This window comes from Salvia miltiorrhiza, chromosome 4, assembly GCF_028751815.1.
Source record: "Salvia miltiorrhiza cultivar Shanhuang (shh) chromosome 4, IMPLAD_Smil_shh, whole genome shotgun sequence".
NCBI classification, from domain to species: Eukaryota; Viridiplantae; Streptophyta; class Magnoliopsida; order Lamiales; family Lamiaceae; genus Salvia; species Salvia miltiorrhiza.
The window spans coordinates 22954432-22974067 of record NC_080390.1 but is presented as its reverse complement, the minus strand read 5'-3'; the positions used below and the strand labels follow the sequence as shown (position 1 = coordinate 22974067).

Here is a 19636-nt window from a genome sequence, read left to right as displayed (position 1 = left end):
ATGTTATAGTGTTAATTTCAATGTTATAGTGTCATTTGTATATTCGAATAATATTATTTATTAATGCAGATAGTGTCATTGAGTTAAAAAATAATATTATTTAGATTTATTAAAAGTGTCATTCAAATATCATATAGCATCAATAATTAATGTAGACTGTATAATTTAATAATAAAATTGGTATTGTTATACATAATTAAAAGTGTAATTCAAATAGAAATATAACAATATCATTTAATATAGATAGTATAATTTACTAACAACAACAGTATCATTATACATAAATTAAAAGTATCATTCAAATATACATATAACATCATTTATGAATGTAGATATTGTAATTTTTAAAGAAAAATAGTTCATTAAATGACACCTTTAATAAAGCCAACCAAATGAAGAAAAAATCGCTAGAATGCAGCGCATAGGAATCAAACATGCGACCTCGTAGATAATAAGCATGAGTCCGAACCAGCTGGACTAATTGCTCATTTGGTAATTAATGCTCTAGACTGTTTAACAATTATTCATTGTTTACCGATCCGGGTCAGATTTGACCCGGTGCACCATGCACATGTGCACACAAGAATTTATGTATATTTAATCAGCACATACTTCTATAAAAAGTGCTTTATTTAGTATTTTATATGATTTCCCTTATATTTTGATGCTCAATGTACCCAAAAAGTTGGCACATACGAAATTTGCTTATTTTTTACCCACTGGTTTTGGAATTCCACGGTTGAAATAAATCTCAAACCATGGGTGGTGTATGCGATCCCATCCGTGTAATTCATCTGGATTTGGACCTACTGTCCTAATTGGTGAAATTACTCATTTTCCACAAAATAATGTTGCTGCAATTTTCACTGTACAACATTTAGTGTCACTAATTAATTCGAAAAGTTTACTCCACCGCATCCAATTATACATTCTTTATTGTTTTTATTCGACAATTTGTATATATATTAAGAAAAGGGCCAACTTCATTTTTATTAAGAGTTCGTTTGCTTTTTTAACCCTTTAATATAAAGGGTGGTGAAACCAAAATCGACGAATAAAAAAAAACGATAAAAACACGAGATTTACGTGGTTCGATCGCTAGGATCTACATTTACGGATGGATCTTCGGAATTTTCACTATGACTTATTTGTTTACTCCCTCCGTCCCACGAGTCTTGACACGTTTTCCTCTTTGGGCCGTCCCACGAATCTTGACACGTTTCCTTTTTTGGCAATAATTATTAACTTCTCTCTCCTACTTTATCACCTTTATTATATTCTCTCTCCTACTTTATCACTTTTATTACCTTCTCTCTCCTACTTTATCAATTTTATACTTTATTAATTACATACTTAAAACACTAATCTACAACTCCTTAATTCCCGTGCCGAACCCAAACGTGTCAAGACTCGCGGGACGGAGGGAGTACATTTTACAATGATAGGTAAATGAATCAAAGTAGGCATTAAAGTAGACCTAAGACCCCTTAGGCCCATTAGCTAGCACTTGGGCTCATTGACTCAAGTAGGCTCAATCCTTGTTCTGATCTCTATCTTGTAACTGAGCTGCTAGAGCTGGCGTGATATACCTAGGAGGCAGAGCTGAACTTGCCAAATCGAGAGTCGGGTTAAGCAACCACGATAACTCCCGATTGAAAGTCAGTCATGTCAAGTCAGAGCTGCACCAAATATTAATAATATTCATAATAATAATAAGAATAAATAGTAATATTCCAGCCATGTTATGCACAGCGTTGGTGCATATTTTACTCATTATCAAAGGGATAATATAATAAAGTATAAATTTATAATTTATAATAAACACTATATTTTTATATATTATTTATTTTAAATGATTATATAGAAAGATTGTATACATCTAACTGCCCCTTATTTTTCTGATTTGATTAGCTTTTTTTATGTAAAAATTTATAACCATTAAAACTCATTCAGATTCTAATTGTTATTTACTATAATTAAGTAAAGTCAAATCTTTTTATTTTTTTGGCAGATATTAATCATTTTTTTATGTCGTTAATTATTCAAATTTTTTTTTCCAAGTTATCTTGACTATTTACACATCTTCACGCATATTATTAAGGGCAAATAGCATGTAAATTCATAACATATGCTCGAATTTGGAAATTGTACTTATTTTAAAAAAGGGCTAATTAATAGCTGCTAAATCCTATAACTATTTTCGTTTTCGCGTTTTGCATCGATTTTAGAAATTTTGCCTCAGTATATCACAACTAATCCTCCAGTCGCGATTTGCCTCCGGCGAAATTTTTCGGCAACATAACTTAATCTACGTGGCATTTTATTTGCTGACAAGGGTGATTATCATCTACATGGCAATTACCTGTGTTTTTTTTAAATGACGTGTAGTGAAACGACGTCGTTTTCAAGTTCCGCCCACCTCTCTCTCAAGCTCCGCCGGCGAAGTTGCTGCCCGCCGGCCGGAAGGCCGCCGCCCTCGTTCCCCTCTCACAGACCCTTATCCGCGGACATATTCGTCTCACCATTCCCCAATCCAACCCCACTTCACCGTGCGCCGCCGCCACCTCTCTCTCAAGCTCCGTTGGCGAAGTCGCTGCTCGCCGGCCGAAACCCTAATTCAGCAGATCTCATCTATCTCTCTGTTCTCCTCCCTCCGATCCGCCCCACGGAGCACCGTCTCCTTCCTCGGCGATGGTGGAGACGTCGCTTCCTTCCTCTGCTCTCAAAACTCCTATCCGCGGACATATTCGCCTCACCATTCCCCAATCTAACCCCACTTCACTGTACGCCGCCGCCACCTCTCTCTCAAGCTCCGCCCACCTCTCTCTCAAGCTCCGCTGGCGAAGTCGCTGCTTGTCGGCCGGAACCCTAATTCAACAGATCTCATCTATCTCTCTGTTCTCCTCCCTCCGATCTGGGTTGACGCCACCCCACGCAGCACCGTCTCCTTCCCTGGCCACGACGGAGACGCCGCTTCCTCCTTCTCATCTATCTCTCTGTTCCCCATTCCAACCCCAGACGGAGATTTATTCAACAAAACGACGTCGTTTTGTGACTAATAATTTCAAAGAAACGTAAGGCAAAACGACGTTAGTTTGTCTATCAAAATTCTATGCCACGTAGATTAGTCCGGCTACCAAGTCATCTTCAATTTTGCCGGAAAACATCGCATGATGTAAATCGCGACTTCTTAATTAGTTGTGATATACTGAGGCAGAATTTCTGAGAACGATGGAAAACGCGAAAATGAAAATAGTTATAGAATTTAGCGGCCATTAGCCCTTTAAAAAAATCGATTACACAATTCATAATCTTTCATTTTCTTCTCAATTTTGTCTGGTGATCGTTTTTTTCTTATATGGATAAAGAAAATTGACACTGTGTATTTATAGAATAATAACCGTAAAATATTAAAGAAAGAGTTTATGTGATTCACAATTTAATTTGTTAAGAAAAAGGGAATAAACACGGCCGTTCTCATTAATCCAACGTGGAATTTAAAAAGGATATAAAATAAAAAGTCATTTTATTTTAAAAAAGTAAAATATAAATTTTATTGTGACATTTGGTGAGCCACATCACAATTCCGTAAATCGAAAAATAGATACATGACATTTTTTATACAAATCTAATAATTTGAAAATTTAAAAAATACTGTATTTCTTATAATTTAATATTTTTAATAAAGAAGATATAGTTAGAATTTTAATAATATGATATTTACCCTTTATTATTTTATTCGATTTTACTAATGAGGTCGGATTCCATTGTGATTTATTTGTGAAAACACAACTTAGTGACGTTTGATAAATAAAAACTTCTTTTATTTGTTGGCTGATTTGGGCACCTCAAATTTTTAGCATCAATGTCAATATTAAATTGGATCGAAAAGCAAACTTGTTAACAAATAATGAATGTTTAAATTTAGTAATTGTCAAACAAATTTTTAAAATTAAAACTAGTGCTCCATCGGTATTAATATATCACTTATTATATTGGGACGTCCCATTAATAATGTTTCATACTCTTTTTAATAATTTTATTTTAACTATTTAAAATAGACGTTATGGCCACATAAAACACGAATTTTGAAAAAAATTGCAATTTTCACCTGAATCTTAATTAAGCCAAAAATATATGAATTTAATATTTTTGTTACAATTTTCACCTAAATTTGATTTCCAACGAAATTAGAGATAATTGATAGTCGAAATTAAGTCAAGTATTTTTTTTCTTCTTAGACATTCGAGCTTCTAAATACTCATTATTATCAGAAGTTAGACCAATATCAGGTAAACTTCCGATTATAAACTAAGTTCTAATTTCACCGAAAGTCAAACTCGGGTGAAAATTGCAACAAAAATATAAATTCATGTGTTTTTTGATTTAATTCAAAATCAGGTGAAAAATACAACTTTTTTCAAAGTTTGTAACTTTTATGGCCATAACCCCTTTAAAATATTATTAATGGTGAGTCCAACCTATTTTATACAACAACTCACTTAAAATATTTTTCTTAAATATTTTCAATCAACTCACTTTATACACTAATTGACTTTTTTCTTAATCCTTTATCATTTTTTTTTAATATTATTTGAAAATATCTAAAGAGAGAAAATGGGGTACAAATAATGATGAACTAGATTGTTTTAAGCGAGTAGGAGTCATCGGTGAGCGGCGAAGAATAAGCGAGCTCCTCGTCTTCGGAATCAATGGCGGCGCCCACCTTGTCCACCTCCGCCACCACCTGCGCCATCTCCGGCCGGTTCTCCGGCAACTTATCGCAGCACTTCATGGCGATCTGCATCAGCCTCAGCATCGACTGGTTGGCGCCCCTATTCACCACGATCTCTGGGTCGAATATCTCTGCCGTCCACTCCTCCCTCACCGCCCTGTTGGTCATTAAGATTCATATTAAAATAACAATCAAGACTGCATTCTCTTTCATGAAAACATGTAGTACTTAATTCTCTTTTCCTTCATTTTTTCACTCAATTAATCATCTGATGGTATTTTTTCATGTGTTTTATCCTTAAAAAAATTAGATAAAGAAGGCTATCATAAAAAATAAAACATCACCTGTTGACCCAGCCGCAGAGGTCAACGCCGTTGGTCCCCGGCGGCGCCGAGTGCGCTGGAATCCGCCCGGTGAGGAGCTCGAAGACGAGGCAGCCGTAGCTCCAGACGTCGGATTTCTTGGAGATGCTCTTCCGCGACTGGTACTCGGGGGTCTTGTAGCAGACCATGCGCTGGGCCGCCACCGGCGGCGCAGCCAGCGGCACCAGCCCGTAGTCGCACACCAGCGGCTCCTCGTTCTCGTCCAGCAGCACGTTCGAGGACTTGAGGTTGCCGTGAGGCGCCGTGGCCTCGCTCCTGCTGTGGCGGTGGAGGTGCTCCAGTGCCCTCGCCACGCCGCGTGCGGCCGCCAGCCGCGAGCTCCACCGGAACAGGACCCGCTCTCTCGTGCCCCGCCCTCCTGCTCCGCCGTCAACCAAACCAAAATTAGGTGCAACATATTCACATTTACTATTCACAAACACCATTGAAATCGGATGATATCCTCTGATCTTCCACAATTTGCTGGTGTCTCGTCATTAATTATATTCTTTTATAAAGATTTAATTTAAAAGTAAAATAAAAGTATAGTACGTACCATGAAGTCGATTGAAGAGATTCCCATGTGTAGCAAAACGGTAGAGAAAAAGCCTCTCTTCACCCTTGGAGTGATAGTAGGCGAGAAGAGGCAACAAATTGGGGTGGTTGAGAGCAGCAATGGCTCTCACATGTCTCACAAATTCTTCACCGCTCAAAGGCCTCAAATCAAGGAGGCGCTTCACCACCACCGCCTGCCCGATCTCCATCACGGCCTTGTAACAGCTGCCGAAGTTGCCTTTCCCCAATCCCTCCGCCGAAGCCCTCAGCAGATCGTCGAGATTGAACTCGGGCTCACCTCCGTCGCCCACGAACACCAGCTTCCCCTTCCCTCCGCCACCGGGGCTTGATCTCTTTCTTTCCAAGATCGTGCTGTCGTGCTCTCTGTCTCGAGGCGCCATGTCGTGCTCCTTCGTGGCTCGCTTCAGCTTGGTGTACTTTTTGTAGTATATGATGAGGAGGAAGAGGATGACGACGAGCACGATCACGTTGGCCACCACTAGAATGGCTACGAGATCTGAGGAGCCGCCTGCAGATTCCTCTTTGGCGTTGCATGAGGCCGTGCCCAAGACGACGGCCAAAAGTAGGCAACTGGAGAGATTTGGAATGTGCATTGTGGATTGAGTGATGAGAGCATTGTTTTGGAAATGAAGTTTAATTAGGGTTAGGGATATAGTGATTTGTTTGGAGGTATTTGTAGATATTCCATTGGGATTCTTGGGACAGCTCAGAGTTGGAAATTTGGTTGTGGAACAATGAAGTTTTGTCTTGCTGAGAATACGAGGGAATTTGCGCGCATGTTATCTATTGAGATTGGGAGAGTTGATCATCTTGTTTCTTGGTTTTCAAACCGGTAAAATCTATGTTCAATTCGGAGAGTTTATCATTTTTTTGTCCTCTTGGAAAAGCCTATTGCGACATGAATGTATATCTCCTAAAATTATCCCACTCTATTTACTTCAATACTGCATCATCTATATAGTGTCGTATTTTAGTGATACAGACACTACAAAAAAAAGCCGAAATACCGGCGAGAATTATCGGCGGCGGAGCTACCGCCGGTAATTACCAGCGGCACAACGGCAGCAAACAAGGCGACCCGCTTTTTTAATTTTACCGACGGCATTATTGGCGGCGAGGTAACACTACAAAAAAACGTGAAAATATTGGAGCCTATTACCGGCGATGGAGTTGCCGCCGGTAATTACCGACAGCACAACGACGATAAACAAGCCGACCCGCCTCTTTAATTTTACTGGCGGCATTACCGGTGGCAAGATCGCCGCCGGTAATCACCGGCAGTGCGCCGCCGGTAATTTTAAAATAATTTAATTTTAATGGAGATATTAATTACCAGCGGCAACGCCGGCGGTTATTACCGGCAGCGTTTTGTCGCCGCTATTTTATAAATTAAAATCGAACCCTTGTTCAAATGTGAATGGTTTGACTTGTCTGCTCAGGGACTTCTATTGATACCGACTTCAAGTTGGTTTTAGTGAACCACACAAGGAGATATAAGAAGTATGATCCATTTGTTTTAGCGAGTCAGATAGTTCAAGTGTTTTACTGCTCCTATCCCAGTACGAACCAATCAAAGAAAAACTGGTGGTCAGCATGCAAAGTCAACACAAGATCAAAGGTTGAAGTCTTTACTGCCGCATCTAACTTAACATTAGATCAACCGTTCCAAGAAGAGGTTGTTACTATTATGTCTACCCACACAACTGTAGACATTGACTAGCCACTTCTTGTTCATCCCCTCGGTGAAATCATTGACATTGAAGATGGCAATGAACCAGAAAACGACGATCAACCGTTGACATCTGATGACGACGGTAGTAATCACTACAAGAAAAATGCTAATAGACGACATGTGAAGCGTGTCATCTATTTGAAAATCGTCTGTCATAAATGTGGGTGTAGTCTATTAGGGGGCGCTAATAGACAACGGACGCAAGCGCGTCGTCTATCAGCTAATAGACAATACGTGCATGCGCGTCTGTCGTCTATTAGAGAATAGATGACAGTTTTTTTGTCCGTCGTCTATTCTCTAATAGATGACAGACATAGTGACCGTCATCTATTCGCTTTTTATTTCAAATTACAATTTTTTTTGAAACTTATATTTATATTTTCTATTTTTTTAATATATATTTCATAAAATCCAAAAACTCATAATAGAAAGCAAAAAATACATTCGTTAATACTAAAAATTCATACATTCATTCAAACATCGTTCATCCAACATTACATCAAATCATTGTTGATGAAGCCACTCAAAATATGTAGCACACTCAAAAGTTGCATCTCCCAACATATTTCCAAATACATCAACATAAATACATCTACTACTCTAACCTCGACTGCCTCATTATCTATGAGGACTCAGCTTACGATTCACAGCTCGATGTGAGATTCTGGGAGCAGCTATGGACTTCTGGACGTTGTCGAGGGCGGCCAAGACCTCCGCCATGGCTGGCCGATTCTTGGAATCGTTGTCGAGTCAGCGCAAGGCGATAGCTGCTTTTTGCCTGCGTCGCCCCCTTCTTAGACTACTGCCCTCCGAGCCTCGAGTCCATGATCCTCAACACTTTCCTGTTGTTCGTGAGGAATGGCTTCGTCCAGACCACCAACGTCTCCTCGGCTCTCCCGACATTCTTGTCTCCGGACGCCTGTGAGCCTGGCGGGTACATTGTGTGTTGATGGAGCCAGTGGGCCTGGCCAAAGCCTGCACTAAAGCATTTAAGAGGGTTGATAACTCAGGCGGGTACACTTGGAGGTTGACTCCACCGAGGGTGAAGGATTCGTACTTTGAGGAACTATGGGTATAATTGAATTTATAGTACATATAAATTTATCATTATCTATTGTTAAATGTTATATATTAAATTAACTATTTCTTTCAACATAAAAAGTTTGCTTGGTCGCCTGAGGAAGAGCCTGAGGTAAGGGCGATGTGGGAACACGAAGCCAGAAGAGGTTGAAGGAATATTAAATTGAATTAACGTTCCGCTTTGCCCGATGATCCTTTCTTGGTTATTATTAATTTATCATACAACGATTAATCTTAAACATGCTCCTATGAATTTAACAGCTGCACATAGGTGTTAGGAATTACTTATTTGTAAAGCGGATGCAGAGGTCGTTGATGATCGTGTTAAAGGACTCCAGTACTGCTGATCTTCTCGACTGTATCCCGCTCAGCTTTCACCGTTGGATGGACAACGAGCTGTGAAAGTTCCCAAGCTAGAAATCCCTACACGTTTCCTGCGTCTCCTCAGCTCTCAAAAACCCTAATAATTATCAGTGTGTATTTCCTGAGAGCTGACAGCTGTATTATATAATACAGAACAGATGAGGGGGTGCCAGTTACTAGGGCTGGGCGATTTCTAGCCCTACTTGGGCTAGGAGACATTGGGCCAGTCCAGGGACCAGATACAAGGAATAAAGATGGGCCTCAAATAAATTAATTTATCTATGGTCAGCCCAGACCATAATTAATTTATAAATATCAGTTCATTCCACTAGAGAACCGATACTGACTTACCCCTTTATTGCCGGTGATGAGTCGGGGCTTGTATTTAGACTTATTAAATCCTCGTATTTAAAATATCTGACATCCATTAATTAATTAGAGCTCTAACAGCCTTAATTAATTAATCTCTTTGTAATCCTTAAGCAGCACCACTCAAACCTTATTATTGCGCTTGAACTTAATCAACCTGCAGGGTTTAGCGCAATAAATATTATTGAGCTCCTTAAGGGGATGTCATTATCCTATACGGATACGAGTACTAATATAGATAATCAAATATCATATATTTACCGCTATCACCCAAGATACAGAGTACTCAAGTTACTATATAACTCTCGCTCATAGTAAATCAAAGTGATAAACGAATCAACATATATATCTGAAATCTTATTAGTATTAAGATCATATAAGTTACCGAGATCTTGATTCTTCACTTAAGTCAGATAGAAGAATACATCTCACTGTGGTCCTACCAATACGTTATGACGTACCAGTATAGATAAGTAGTCAAGACAAACTACTTCCATCTATACCGCAGCCTAAACCAATAACTTGTCTTAGAGTTATTTCGGCTGTGATTATATTATATCTCTTAAGGTTATTCCAATTATACGGTCTTCTGTGATCTACAACACACCATATAATCTACTTATATAGAGATAAAGAACATACATATGCAATCATGAACCCAATCAGATAGGAGATAAAATAGTGAACACAAGAATCATTGTATACAAGCATAAAACGTTCTTGCTTTCAGTATACAAATCCAACAATCTCCCACTTATACTAAAGCAAAACTTTTAGTATACAATGTGTCTAAATACTAGCTATTACAACAAACACTTCACTTCTTCTCCCACTTATACTGAAAGTTTTTCTCTAAGTGGGTGGCATCAACCGCAGCCTCATCCCTCGAGCATGCTTCTCGTAGGCCTTTTGCGGCAAGCTCTTCGTGAAAGGGTCAGCTAAGTTCTCCAATGTATCAATCTTCTCAACTAGCACATCTCCTCTGCTTACGATTTCTCGTATGATGTGGTACTTTCTCTCTATGTGTTTGGTCGCCTTGTGGCTCCTGGGTTCCTTAGAATTTACCACTGCACCCGAGTTATCACAATAAATTATGATACTCTTAGGCAAATTAGGGACCACTCCTAGATCCAAGAGGTAGTTCCGGAACCATACAGCTTCCTTAGCAGCTTCAGAAGCAGCTACATATTCGGCTTCCATGGTGGAGTCTGCAATACATTTCTGCTTTGCACTCCTCCATGATACGGCTCCACCTCCCAAGGTAAACACATAGCCAGAGGTAGATCTCTTCTCATCCCGGTCAGCCTGGAAATCCGAATCGGTGTAACCCAAAGGAAATAGACTGTCTGATTGGTAAACTAGCCTATAATCTCAAGTCCTCTTCAGGTACTTGAGAATATGCTTTACCGCAGTCCAGTGTCCTGGTCCAGGGTTCGACTGATATCTTGCAACCATGCCAACGACATAGCAAATATCAGGTCTCGTGCAAAGCATTGCATACATGAGGCTACCTACGGCGGAAGCATAAGGTACCTTCCTCATTTCCTCAACCTCACTATGCGTCTTAGGACACATGTCCTTAGACAGAGGAATGCCATGTCTGAAAGGTAGCAAGCCTTTCTTGGCAGTTTGCATGCTAAAACGAGCAATCACAGTATCAATGTAGGACGCTTGAGATAAGCTCAACATCCTTTTCTGGCGATCACGAACAACCTTGATCCCCAGGATGTACGCTGCATCTCCTAAGTCCTTCATTTGAAACTGTTCGGATAACCACTTCTTTATGTCTGATAATAGCTCAACATTGTTGCCAATGAGGAGGATATCATCTACATAAAGTGCAAGGAAAACCACGTCGACATTGGCATCTAACCGGTACATGCAACTTTTGTTTTCACATCGAGTAAATCCATAAGATTTAATTACCTCGTCAAAACGCGTGTTCCATGACCTCGAAGCTTGCTTAAGTCCATAAATGGACTTTTTCAGCTTCCAAACAAGATGCTCTTCGCCCTTTTTCACAAACCCTTCAGGTTGCTGCATATAAATGTCCCTTCCTTCTTCAAGGAAACCGTTTAGAAAAGTGGTTTTGACATCCATTTACCAAATCTCAAGGTTCATATGGGCTGCTATGGCAAGGAGTATTCGGATAGACTTAAGCATGGCAACCGGCGAAAAGGTTTCATCGTAATCTATACCCTGTTCCTGGGTACAACCTTTCGCCACCAGTCTAGCTTTAAAAGCTGCGACTTCGCCATCCGAATCTCGCTTTCTCTTGTATATCCACCTACTACCTATAGCTTCAAAGCCATCAGGTAGTTCAGTTTTCTCGTATACATCCATAGCAGTGATGGATTCTATTTCAGAAACCATGGCGTCGTACCAAGAATCTGCATCCAGATCTTTCATTGCTTGTCTAAAGTTATCAGGGTCGACATCTTTTTGTTCATCAACAGGAAGAAGATCCGAAGATTCTCCCAAGAACATAAATCGATCGGGTTGAACTACAACCCTCCCACTACGATGAAGCGGTGGTGGTACAGCTGTGACAATGGTTTGTGCAGTATCCTGCGGTGCATTCACTTGCACACTTGGCTGGGGCGATGGAATCGCCTGTCCATTGCCTTCGATTTCTTGAAGGACAATCTCGGACTTAGACTTGTGTTTATCTATATAATCATGTTCCAAGAATCGTGCGTTGGTGCTAACAACCACTTTCTGATCCTTAGGATTATAGAAATAACCACCTTTCGTTTCCCTTGGATATCCTACAAACAGCATTACTTCGCATCTAGGCTCCAATTTCCTTGCCTCTTTGTCAAGCACGTATGCAGGACATCCCCATATCCGCACATGATTTAGGCTAGGCTTTCACCTTGACCATAATTCAGTGGGAGTTTTAGGCACAGATTTGGATGGTACTAGATTCAGCAAGTAAGTCGCTGTTTCCAAGGCATATCCCCAAAATGAAATAGGCAACGATGCATAACTCATCATCGATCGTACCATTTCCAAAAGAGTTCTATTTCTTCTCTCTGCTACACCATTCTGTTGGGGAGTACCCGGTGCAGTCAACTGGGATGTAATCCCAGAATCTGACAAATATTGCAAGAAATCATTTCCGAGGTATTCGCCACCGCGATCAGACCGCAATGACTTGATAGATTTACCCAATCTCTTCTCCACTTCCACCTTGAATTCTTTGAATTTCTCAAAGCATTCAGACTTGCGTTGAAGTAGGTAAATATACACATATCTTGAGTAATCATCAATGAAAGTGACGAAATACTCATACCCTCCACGAGCTCTTGTGGACATCGGTCCACACAAGTCAGAATGAATCAATTCTAACACATGCGAGGCCATCTTTCCCTCTATGCAGGATTCGCAGGTTCTAAATGGAACAGCTTGAAAGTCTTTCAAGACTCCATTTGACACGAGCCTTTGGATCCTACTTAGATTGATGTGGCCTAACCTTAGGTGCCAAGCATGTGTATATTGTTCATAAGAATAATACTTCCTCTTATTCGGATTAGGACAGATTTGTGATGTAGATGCAACATGGACAGAATTTTTAATTGGACATGTAATAGTATAGAGAGAGTTGTTCAAAATTCCAGAACAAATAGTCATGTTATTTTTCATGATAGAAACACCCCTATCAAAAGTAACAGAATATCCATCCAAAAACAATTTTGAAACAGAAATTATGTTTCGCCGAAACTCCGGCACATATAAAATATCTCTCAAAACTAAAATGTCATCACCATAACATAAAGATAAATCTCCAATAGCAACAGCTGCGACCTTCGACGCATTGTCCATGGAGATGGTGATCTCATCACTTTCTAGCTGCCTTGTCGGCTTGAAGCCCTGCAAGGTATAACAAACATAATCAGTTGCCCCCGTATCCACTACCCACGAATGAGTAGAAAACGAAGCTAAACATGTTTCAGTTACTAGAACTTGTGACGTACCTTGTCCCTTTGCCTTGAGCATCAGACAATCTTTCTTCCAATGCCCAGTCTTGCCGCACTTGAAGCACTTTCCCTTTCCCGTTGGCTTCTTCACGCCGCCGGTAGGGCCGTCCACTTTGGCTTTGCCACTCCCACTAGCTTCGTTGTCATTCTTGCCCTTTGGACCTTTCCACTTCTTTTTCCCGCCTTTCGACGAAGAAGCAGATCCCTTGGCAGCGACAAGAACCTCTTTCTCCTTCCGCATGCCCATGACTCCCTCCGCCGTAACTAGAGCATTCAACAACTCATTAAGAGTATAGTTGGCCTTGCTCATAACGACATTGAGACGGAAGTTCTCATAAGATTTGGGGAGAGTGTTGAAGATGATATCGACTTTGGCTTCGCCTTCGATACCCCCTCCTAGTAGATCAAGCCTGTCAAACAAATTTATCATATGCATGACATGATCGTGCACAGAACTGTCATCGCTCATCTTACATGCCAAGATTTCTCTCATTATGTTAAAGCGGGCAGATCTTTCGGACTCCCCATAAACCTCAGAGAGATTTAACATGATCGTCGCCGCATCGTCCATGCCCTGATGCTGGAGTTGCAAAGTTTGCGACATAGTCATCATAATATAGCACTTGGCCATATTATTCGACTTATGCCACCTCCTATGCGCCTCACGTTCCGCATCAGTCGACTGATCAATTAAGGGCGCGGGACGTGGAGTGGTAAGCACAAAACTATGCTCATCAGCGTCAAGAATATACATTATGTGGCGTTTCTATTCGGTATAGTTAGGACCGGTGAGAGGATTGCTAGCTAAAATATTAATGATCGGAGACATAGACATATCTGAAAGTAAACAATTTAAACATGTAAGAACATGAAAGCATATAATTCGTAACAATAATATTGTAACCTTTTGATAAAACAATATTAATGAAACCTCCAACTACCCAAGAAAACTCATGAGTAAGCCATGATAGGGTGAACGTTTACCATGATTTTCTCAACTAGACTATTTACCTAGTCGTTTAATTTTCATCCATGTCAACTTAACCTTTTGACAAAGGAAATTAATAGTCGGACTTTAACTAGACCATATCATATTCAAGAAGGGACTCCGATGCGGAGTTGTACATTGTACTTGAAATGATATCTAAGCAATTACCACAATTTAACCTTGAGTATTAAATTCTTGAAATTGGCATACTCACTAAGACCATACCGCTTCCAATTTAACCTCTTGGTTATCTTATTTAAAATCCATCCTCTAAAGTACTCATGAGAATCATACGAGTAAGCCACGATAGGGTGGACGTTTACCGCATAACTCCCACTATTTAAATGGATTTAAATACTTTTAATAGAAATCCCAACTTAACAAACTTGTGAAATCAAATATGAAGTAAGCCACGATAGGGTGAACGTTTACTCATACTCTCAATCACTTTGTCTTGAGACCGCATGTGGAGGTCTAAAAATAATTTTAATTGTTTAAAATTATTAAGACTGCTTAGTTTTTTTAATTTCAAAAGGTTTGTTCATGCTCAAGCACATAATCCCAATCATGCTTTTCTATAACGCAACATGTAAAACATGCTCGCAGAATTCTAAAAAAAAACATGCTTAAGAAAATGATAAACCTACTATCATGCTTGTCTAAGCGCAGTTAATAAAACATATTAACAAACAGAGACGAACAAAAGCAGGTAAAGAGCATAAGGGATAAACACCACGGCATGCAAAGAACATAAATAAATAATTAAAATTCTTCGTGACCCATTCGTGGAATCCCAACATCTATTCTATTTTTAAAGAAAAAAAAATAAACCCAAAAACTAAAACTTGGCCCGAACACTTCATCCGGCCCGTCTTTGGAAAAACTAGGGTTTGGGCCCCCTAGGGTTTGAGATACGCAGCTAGGGTTTGGAAACCCTAGCTGCTGCCGCCTCCCTTGTTCGGCCACCCCTCCACCGCGCAGCAACCGCCCGGCGCTGCCGCAGCGTCCCGGCGTACAAGGCAGCCCGGCGCTAGCAGCAGCCTCCTCGGCGAACAGCAGCGGCAGTTGGCAGCGCTCGGCTCCTCCAGGCAGCAGCAGCGCACGGCGAGAGCAGCGGCAGCAGCACCAGCAGGCGGCAACAAGAGCGGCAGCGCACCGCCCGTCGGGCGCGCAACGCGCAGAGCGCGCAGGCGCGGCCCCGGACGCGCACCGCCCCTGCCGGCTGCTTCCCCGTCGCTCGCCCAACCCAGCCCACCTCGCCTCGCCACCAGCGCACGTCCAGAACCGAGAGTAGCAACGGCCACGCGGCGCCAGCCTGGGCGCGCTGCACACGGCGTGCTCGCACCCACGCGCGCGCAGCCCCTAGGCGCCCGCAGCCCCATGTGCCCGGTCCCGTACGCCGCCCACACGTCTCCTCTTTTACAGATTACAAAGGAAAAACAAATACAATTTGAAATCCTAATCTAACCACGGATTTTCTCGCGGTAAAAACGATTACAACGTCAAACGACGTATTCCACGAATCAACAGACCACGAAGAACAACAGTAAAAACAAAGCACATTATTAATCGTACATAAATTAATAATAGATCCAAGAAATTAAACCTCGCTCTGATACCAATTGAAGGAATATTAAATTGAATTAACGTTCCGCTTTGCCCGATGATCGTTTCTTGGTTATTATTAATTTATCATACAACGATTAATCTTAAACATGCTTCTATGAATTTAACAGCTGCACATAGATGTTAGGAATTACTTACTTGTAAAGCGGATGCAGAGGTCGTTGATGATCGTGTCAAAGGACTCCAGTTCTGATCTTCTCGACTGTATCCCGCTCAGCTTTCACCGTTGGATGGACAACGAGCTGTGAAAGTTCCCAAGCTAGAAATCCCTACACGTTTCATGCACCTCCTCAGCTCTCAAAAACCCTAATAATTATCAGTGTGTATTTCCTGAGAGCTGACAGCTGTATTATATAATACAGAACAGAGGAGGGGGCGCCAGTTACTAGGGCTGGGCGATTTCTAGCCCTACTTGGGCTAGGAGACATTGGGCCAGTCCAGGGACCAGATACAAAGAATAAAGATGGGCCTCAAATAAATTAATTTATCTATGGTCAGCCCAGACCATAATTAATTTATAAATATCAGTTCATTCCACTAGAGAACCGATACTGACTTACCCCTTTATTGCCAGTGATGAGTCGGGGCTTGTATTTAAACTTATTAAATCCTCGTATTTAAAATATCCGACATCCATTAATTAATTAGAGCTCTGACAGCCTTAATTAATTAATCTCTTTGTAATCCTTAAGCAGTATCACTCAAACCTTATTATTGCGCCTGAACTTAATCAACCTGCAGGGTTTAGCGCAATAAACATTATTGAGCTCTTTAAGGGGATGTCATTATCCTATACGGATACGAGTACTAATACAGATAATCAAATATCATATATTAACCGCTATCACCCAAGATACAGAGTACTCAAGTTACTATATAACTCTCGCTCATAGTAAATCAAAGTGATAAACGAATCAACATATATATCTGAAATCTTATTAGTATTAAGATCATATAAGTTACCGAGATCTTGATTCTTCACTTAAGTCAGATAGAAGAATACATCTCATTGTGGTCCTACCAATACGTTATGACGTACCAGTATAGATAAGTAGTCAAGACAAACTGCTTCCATCTATACCGCAGCCTAAACCAATAACTTGTCCTATAGTTATTTCGGCTGTGATTATATTATATCTCTTAAGGTTATTCCATTTATACGGTCTTATGTGATCTACAACACACCATATAATCTACTTATATAGAGATAAAGAACATACATATGCAATCATGAACCCAATCAGATAGGAGATAAAATAGTGAACACAGGAATCATTGTATACAAGCATAAAATGTTCTTGCTTTCAGTATACAAATCCAACAGAGGTACAGTGACATGATGAACGACTACTGTTAGGTCCCAGAAGGTCTAGAATAAGTGTATGGGGGAGAAATACACCTATAGGCAGTTTCAAAAACGACAAACACAATACAACCTTTAACAATTAACGAAAGGTCGAAGACCGATACTGAAAAACGGTTCAGTAAAGATATCAGTTAAAGTCAAGACTTTAACTGATACACTTGTAGAGCTTCAGTCTTGGATTGAACAGAGAAGTGTTATGAATCTTACTGACTATCCGAAGATTTATCAGTTAGACTAATAACACACGCAGCGGAAAACTTTGTCTTTTGAAAAAGCCTTTGAGATTAACACGTTGTCAGGTTTATGTTTCACTTTGCAGTTAATCAGTTTCAGTTGAAGACACTTGAGCACAGTTAAGAAAGTAAATACTGAAAGCGATAAACGACAAGGGGATTTTTATGTGGTTCGGAATCCAATTCCTACATCCACGATCAGTAGGTCACACTGACAAACACTCTGTGCTTATGCTTACGGGTGCATGGCAAACCTTGAACTGAAACCACACGTTTCAGCACCAACACACTGGATTGGATTTCTCAAACACACTTAGCGTGCACTGGGCACTAAGATTTCTCTAGAGTCAGAACACTGGTCTGAACTCCACACAACTTCAAACACTCTTTTCGCTCAGTTGAAAGGAGGTTCGAAAACTACCAACTAGATCACAGAGAAAATGCTCTCTGTAATCAGTAACTTAGGCTTTGGATAAACAATATTTGCCTAAGGTTCTAAGAGAATGTATATAATCAGCAATGGACTGATTTTGGCTTTTTGATTCTCTTCTTCGATTCAAACTTTGGAAGGCTTTGATTGGCTGAGTTGCGATTTTGGCAGCGTTTCAGCTTGTGTATTTGAATCGGTGAAGATTGAAGTGATCCTCGAGCTCTATTTGTAGGAGAGGTCTTGAATAGATCCATTGGCAGAGATGGTCTTCAAGAATTCATCCGTTGGAGAGTAATTTGAATTTTGCTGAGGCTTCAATCTTCGAGGTTCCTTATTTGGTGAGAAACAGCTACTCATGTATAGGAGGTAAGGCGCCTCTGAAAACGTAATCACCAAAAAGGAATGCTCAGCAAAAAAAGGACGATCCTCTGTATCTCTGCATTTAATGCGGCTGTACTTGGATTACGTGGCTTCCTTTTAACGTTGGAGGTTCAGTCCGAGGAAGAATGTCAACTGATACTTGACTTTAGTATCAGTCCGCTGATTCCACGTAGCCAGCATTAGATGAATCAGTCATAACTGATTCTTCAATTGAAAAACTCGTTCTAGTCAAATATCAGTATTTAACTTCTGTCTTTAATTGTGAACATCAGTCGAGTTCTTCAGTCTTCAATCTTTAGTCCTTCGTTCTTCATTCTTCATTCCTCCAGTCTTCAGTCTTCAGAACACTAGCTAAACTAGAAAAGAAAATCCAACACTTGAGTTCACAAAGTTCTAGTCTATTACAAGGAAAACTTAAGGATTTTGGTATCATCAAAACTAGGGCTATGATATTTCATTAAGTTCTCAACAACTACAAGAGGAAGCTAAGGGCTAGTATCGATGCATGTCTGCCGATGGATAGACCCCTCTGGATGTCTGCCGAATTCTGGACGGGACTCCAGGCATACTCGGACCAGGAGGTTGTTCAGGTCGTTTCCCAGCGAGCACGTGCGAACCGGATGTCTAAGCCCGATGGACCCGGTACAGGGATCAGCAGGCACGTGGGAGGGTCTCAGTCCACTCGTATCCTACAGCAGAGTCTGGTTAGTAATTATCAATTAAGTTCATATGTAATATGTATATATATATATATATATATATATATATATATATATATAGGAGTGGGCTACCGTGAGAGCACATCTTAAAATAAAAAATAAGAGAAATTTTTAATGTATGAATTTTATGTAGAACACGTATGAATTCGTTGTATAAAGGTATGAATTGTGAAAAATAAATTTTTGCTGCCTTTGGGATTCGAACTCAGGACCATAAATCTATCCAACAGGATTACGAATCAACCGTAGATCTTGATAATCTAAGGGCTGAAAATGATTCTTATTTTATATCTTAAAAATGCTCTTATTTTAGCCCTTGCCATATATATATATATATATATATATAGGGGAGGGCTACAGTAAAAACACTTCTTAAAATATAAATATAAACATTTTTTAATGTACGAATTTTATCCAACAGGGTTACGAATTCATCCAACATGGTTACGAATTGTGAAAAATAAACTTTTGCTACCTTTGGGATTCGAACCCAGGACCACGAATTCATCCAAAAGGGTTACGAATCAACCGTAGATCTTGATGATCTAAGGGCTGAAAATCATTTATATTTTATACACTTAAGAGTGTTTTTATTCTAGCCCTCCCCTATATATATATATATATATATATATATATATATATATAATATCGCAAATAATAACTTATTTATCTTATATGCATGCATGAACAGAACTT

General features: G+C 40.1%; 1 protein-coding gene across 1 annotated transcript; it reads right to left on the bottom strand.

The window, feature by feature from the left end:
* Positions 1 to 4488: 4488 nt before the first annotated feature.
* Positions 4489 to 6496, bottom strand: LOC131019446 (probable inactive receptor kinase At2g26730). Its single transcript, XM_057947994.1, has 3 exons — positions 5654 to 6496; positions 5080 to 5476; positions 4489 to 4892 (listed from the first exon to the last, which is right to left on the bottom strand). The coding sequence occupies exons 1-3, from the start codon at positions 6264 to 6266 to the stop codon at positions 4640 to 4642; spliced, it is 1263 nt and encodes a 420-aa protein (XP_057803977.1). The 5' UTR covers positions 6267 to 6496; the 3' UTR covers positions 4489 to 4639.
* Positions 6497 to 19636: the final 13140 nt, after the last annotated feature.

Bases quoted from the DNA above. Each gene is read 5' to 3' on its own strand.
- LOC131019446 (XM_057947994.1), bottom strand. From the start codon at position 6,266: ATGCACATTCCAAATCTCTCCAGTTGCCTACTTTTGGCCGTCGTCTTG. The intron at 5,477-5,653 runs GTACGTACTATA...ACGGCGGAGCAG, and splicing joins TCTCTTCAATCGACTTCATG to GAGGGCGGGGCACGAGAGAG. The intron at 4,893-5,079 runs GTGATGTTTTAT...AATGACCAACAG, and splicing joins CTCTGCGGCTGGGTCAACAG to GGCGGTGAGGGAGGAGTGGA.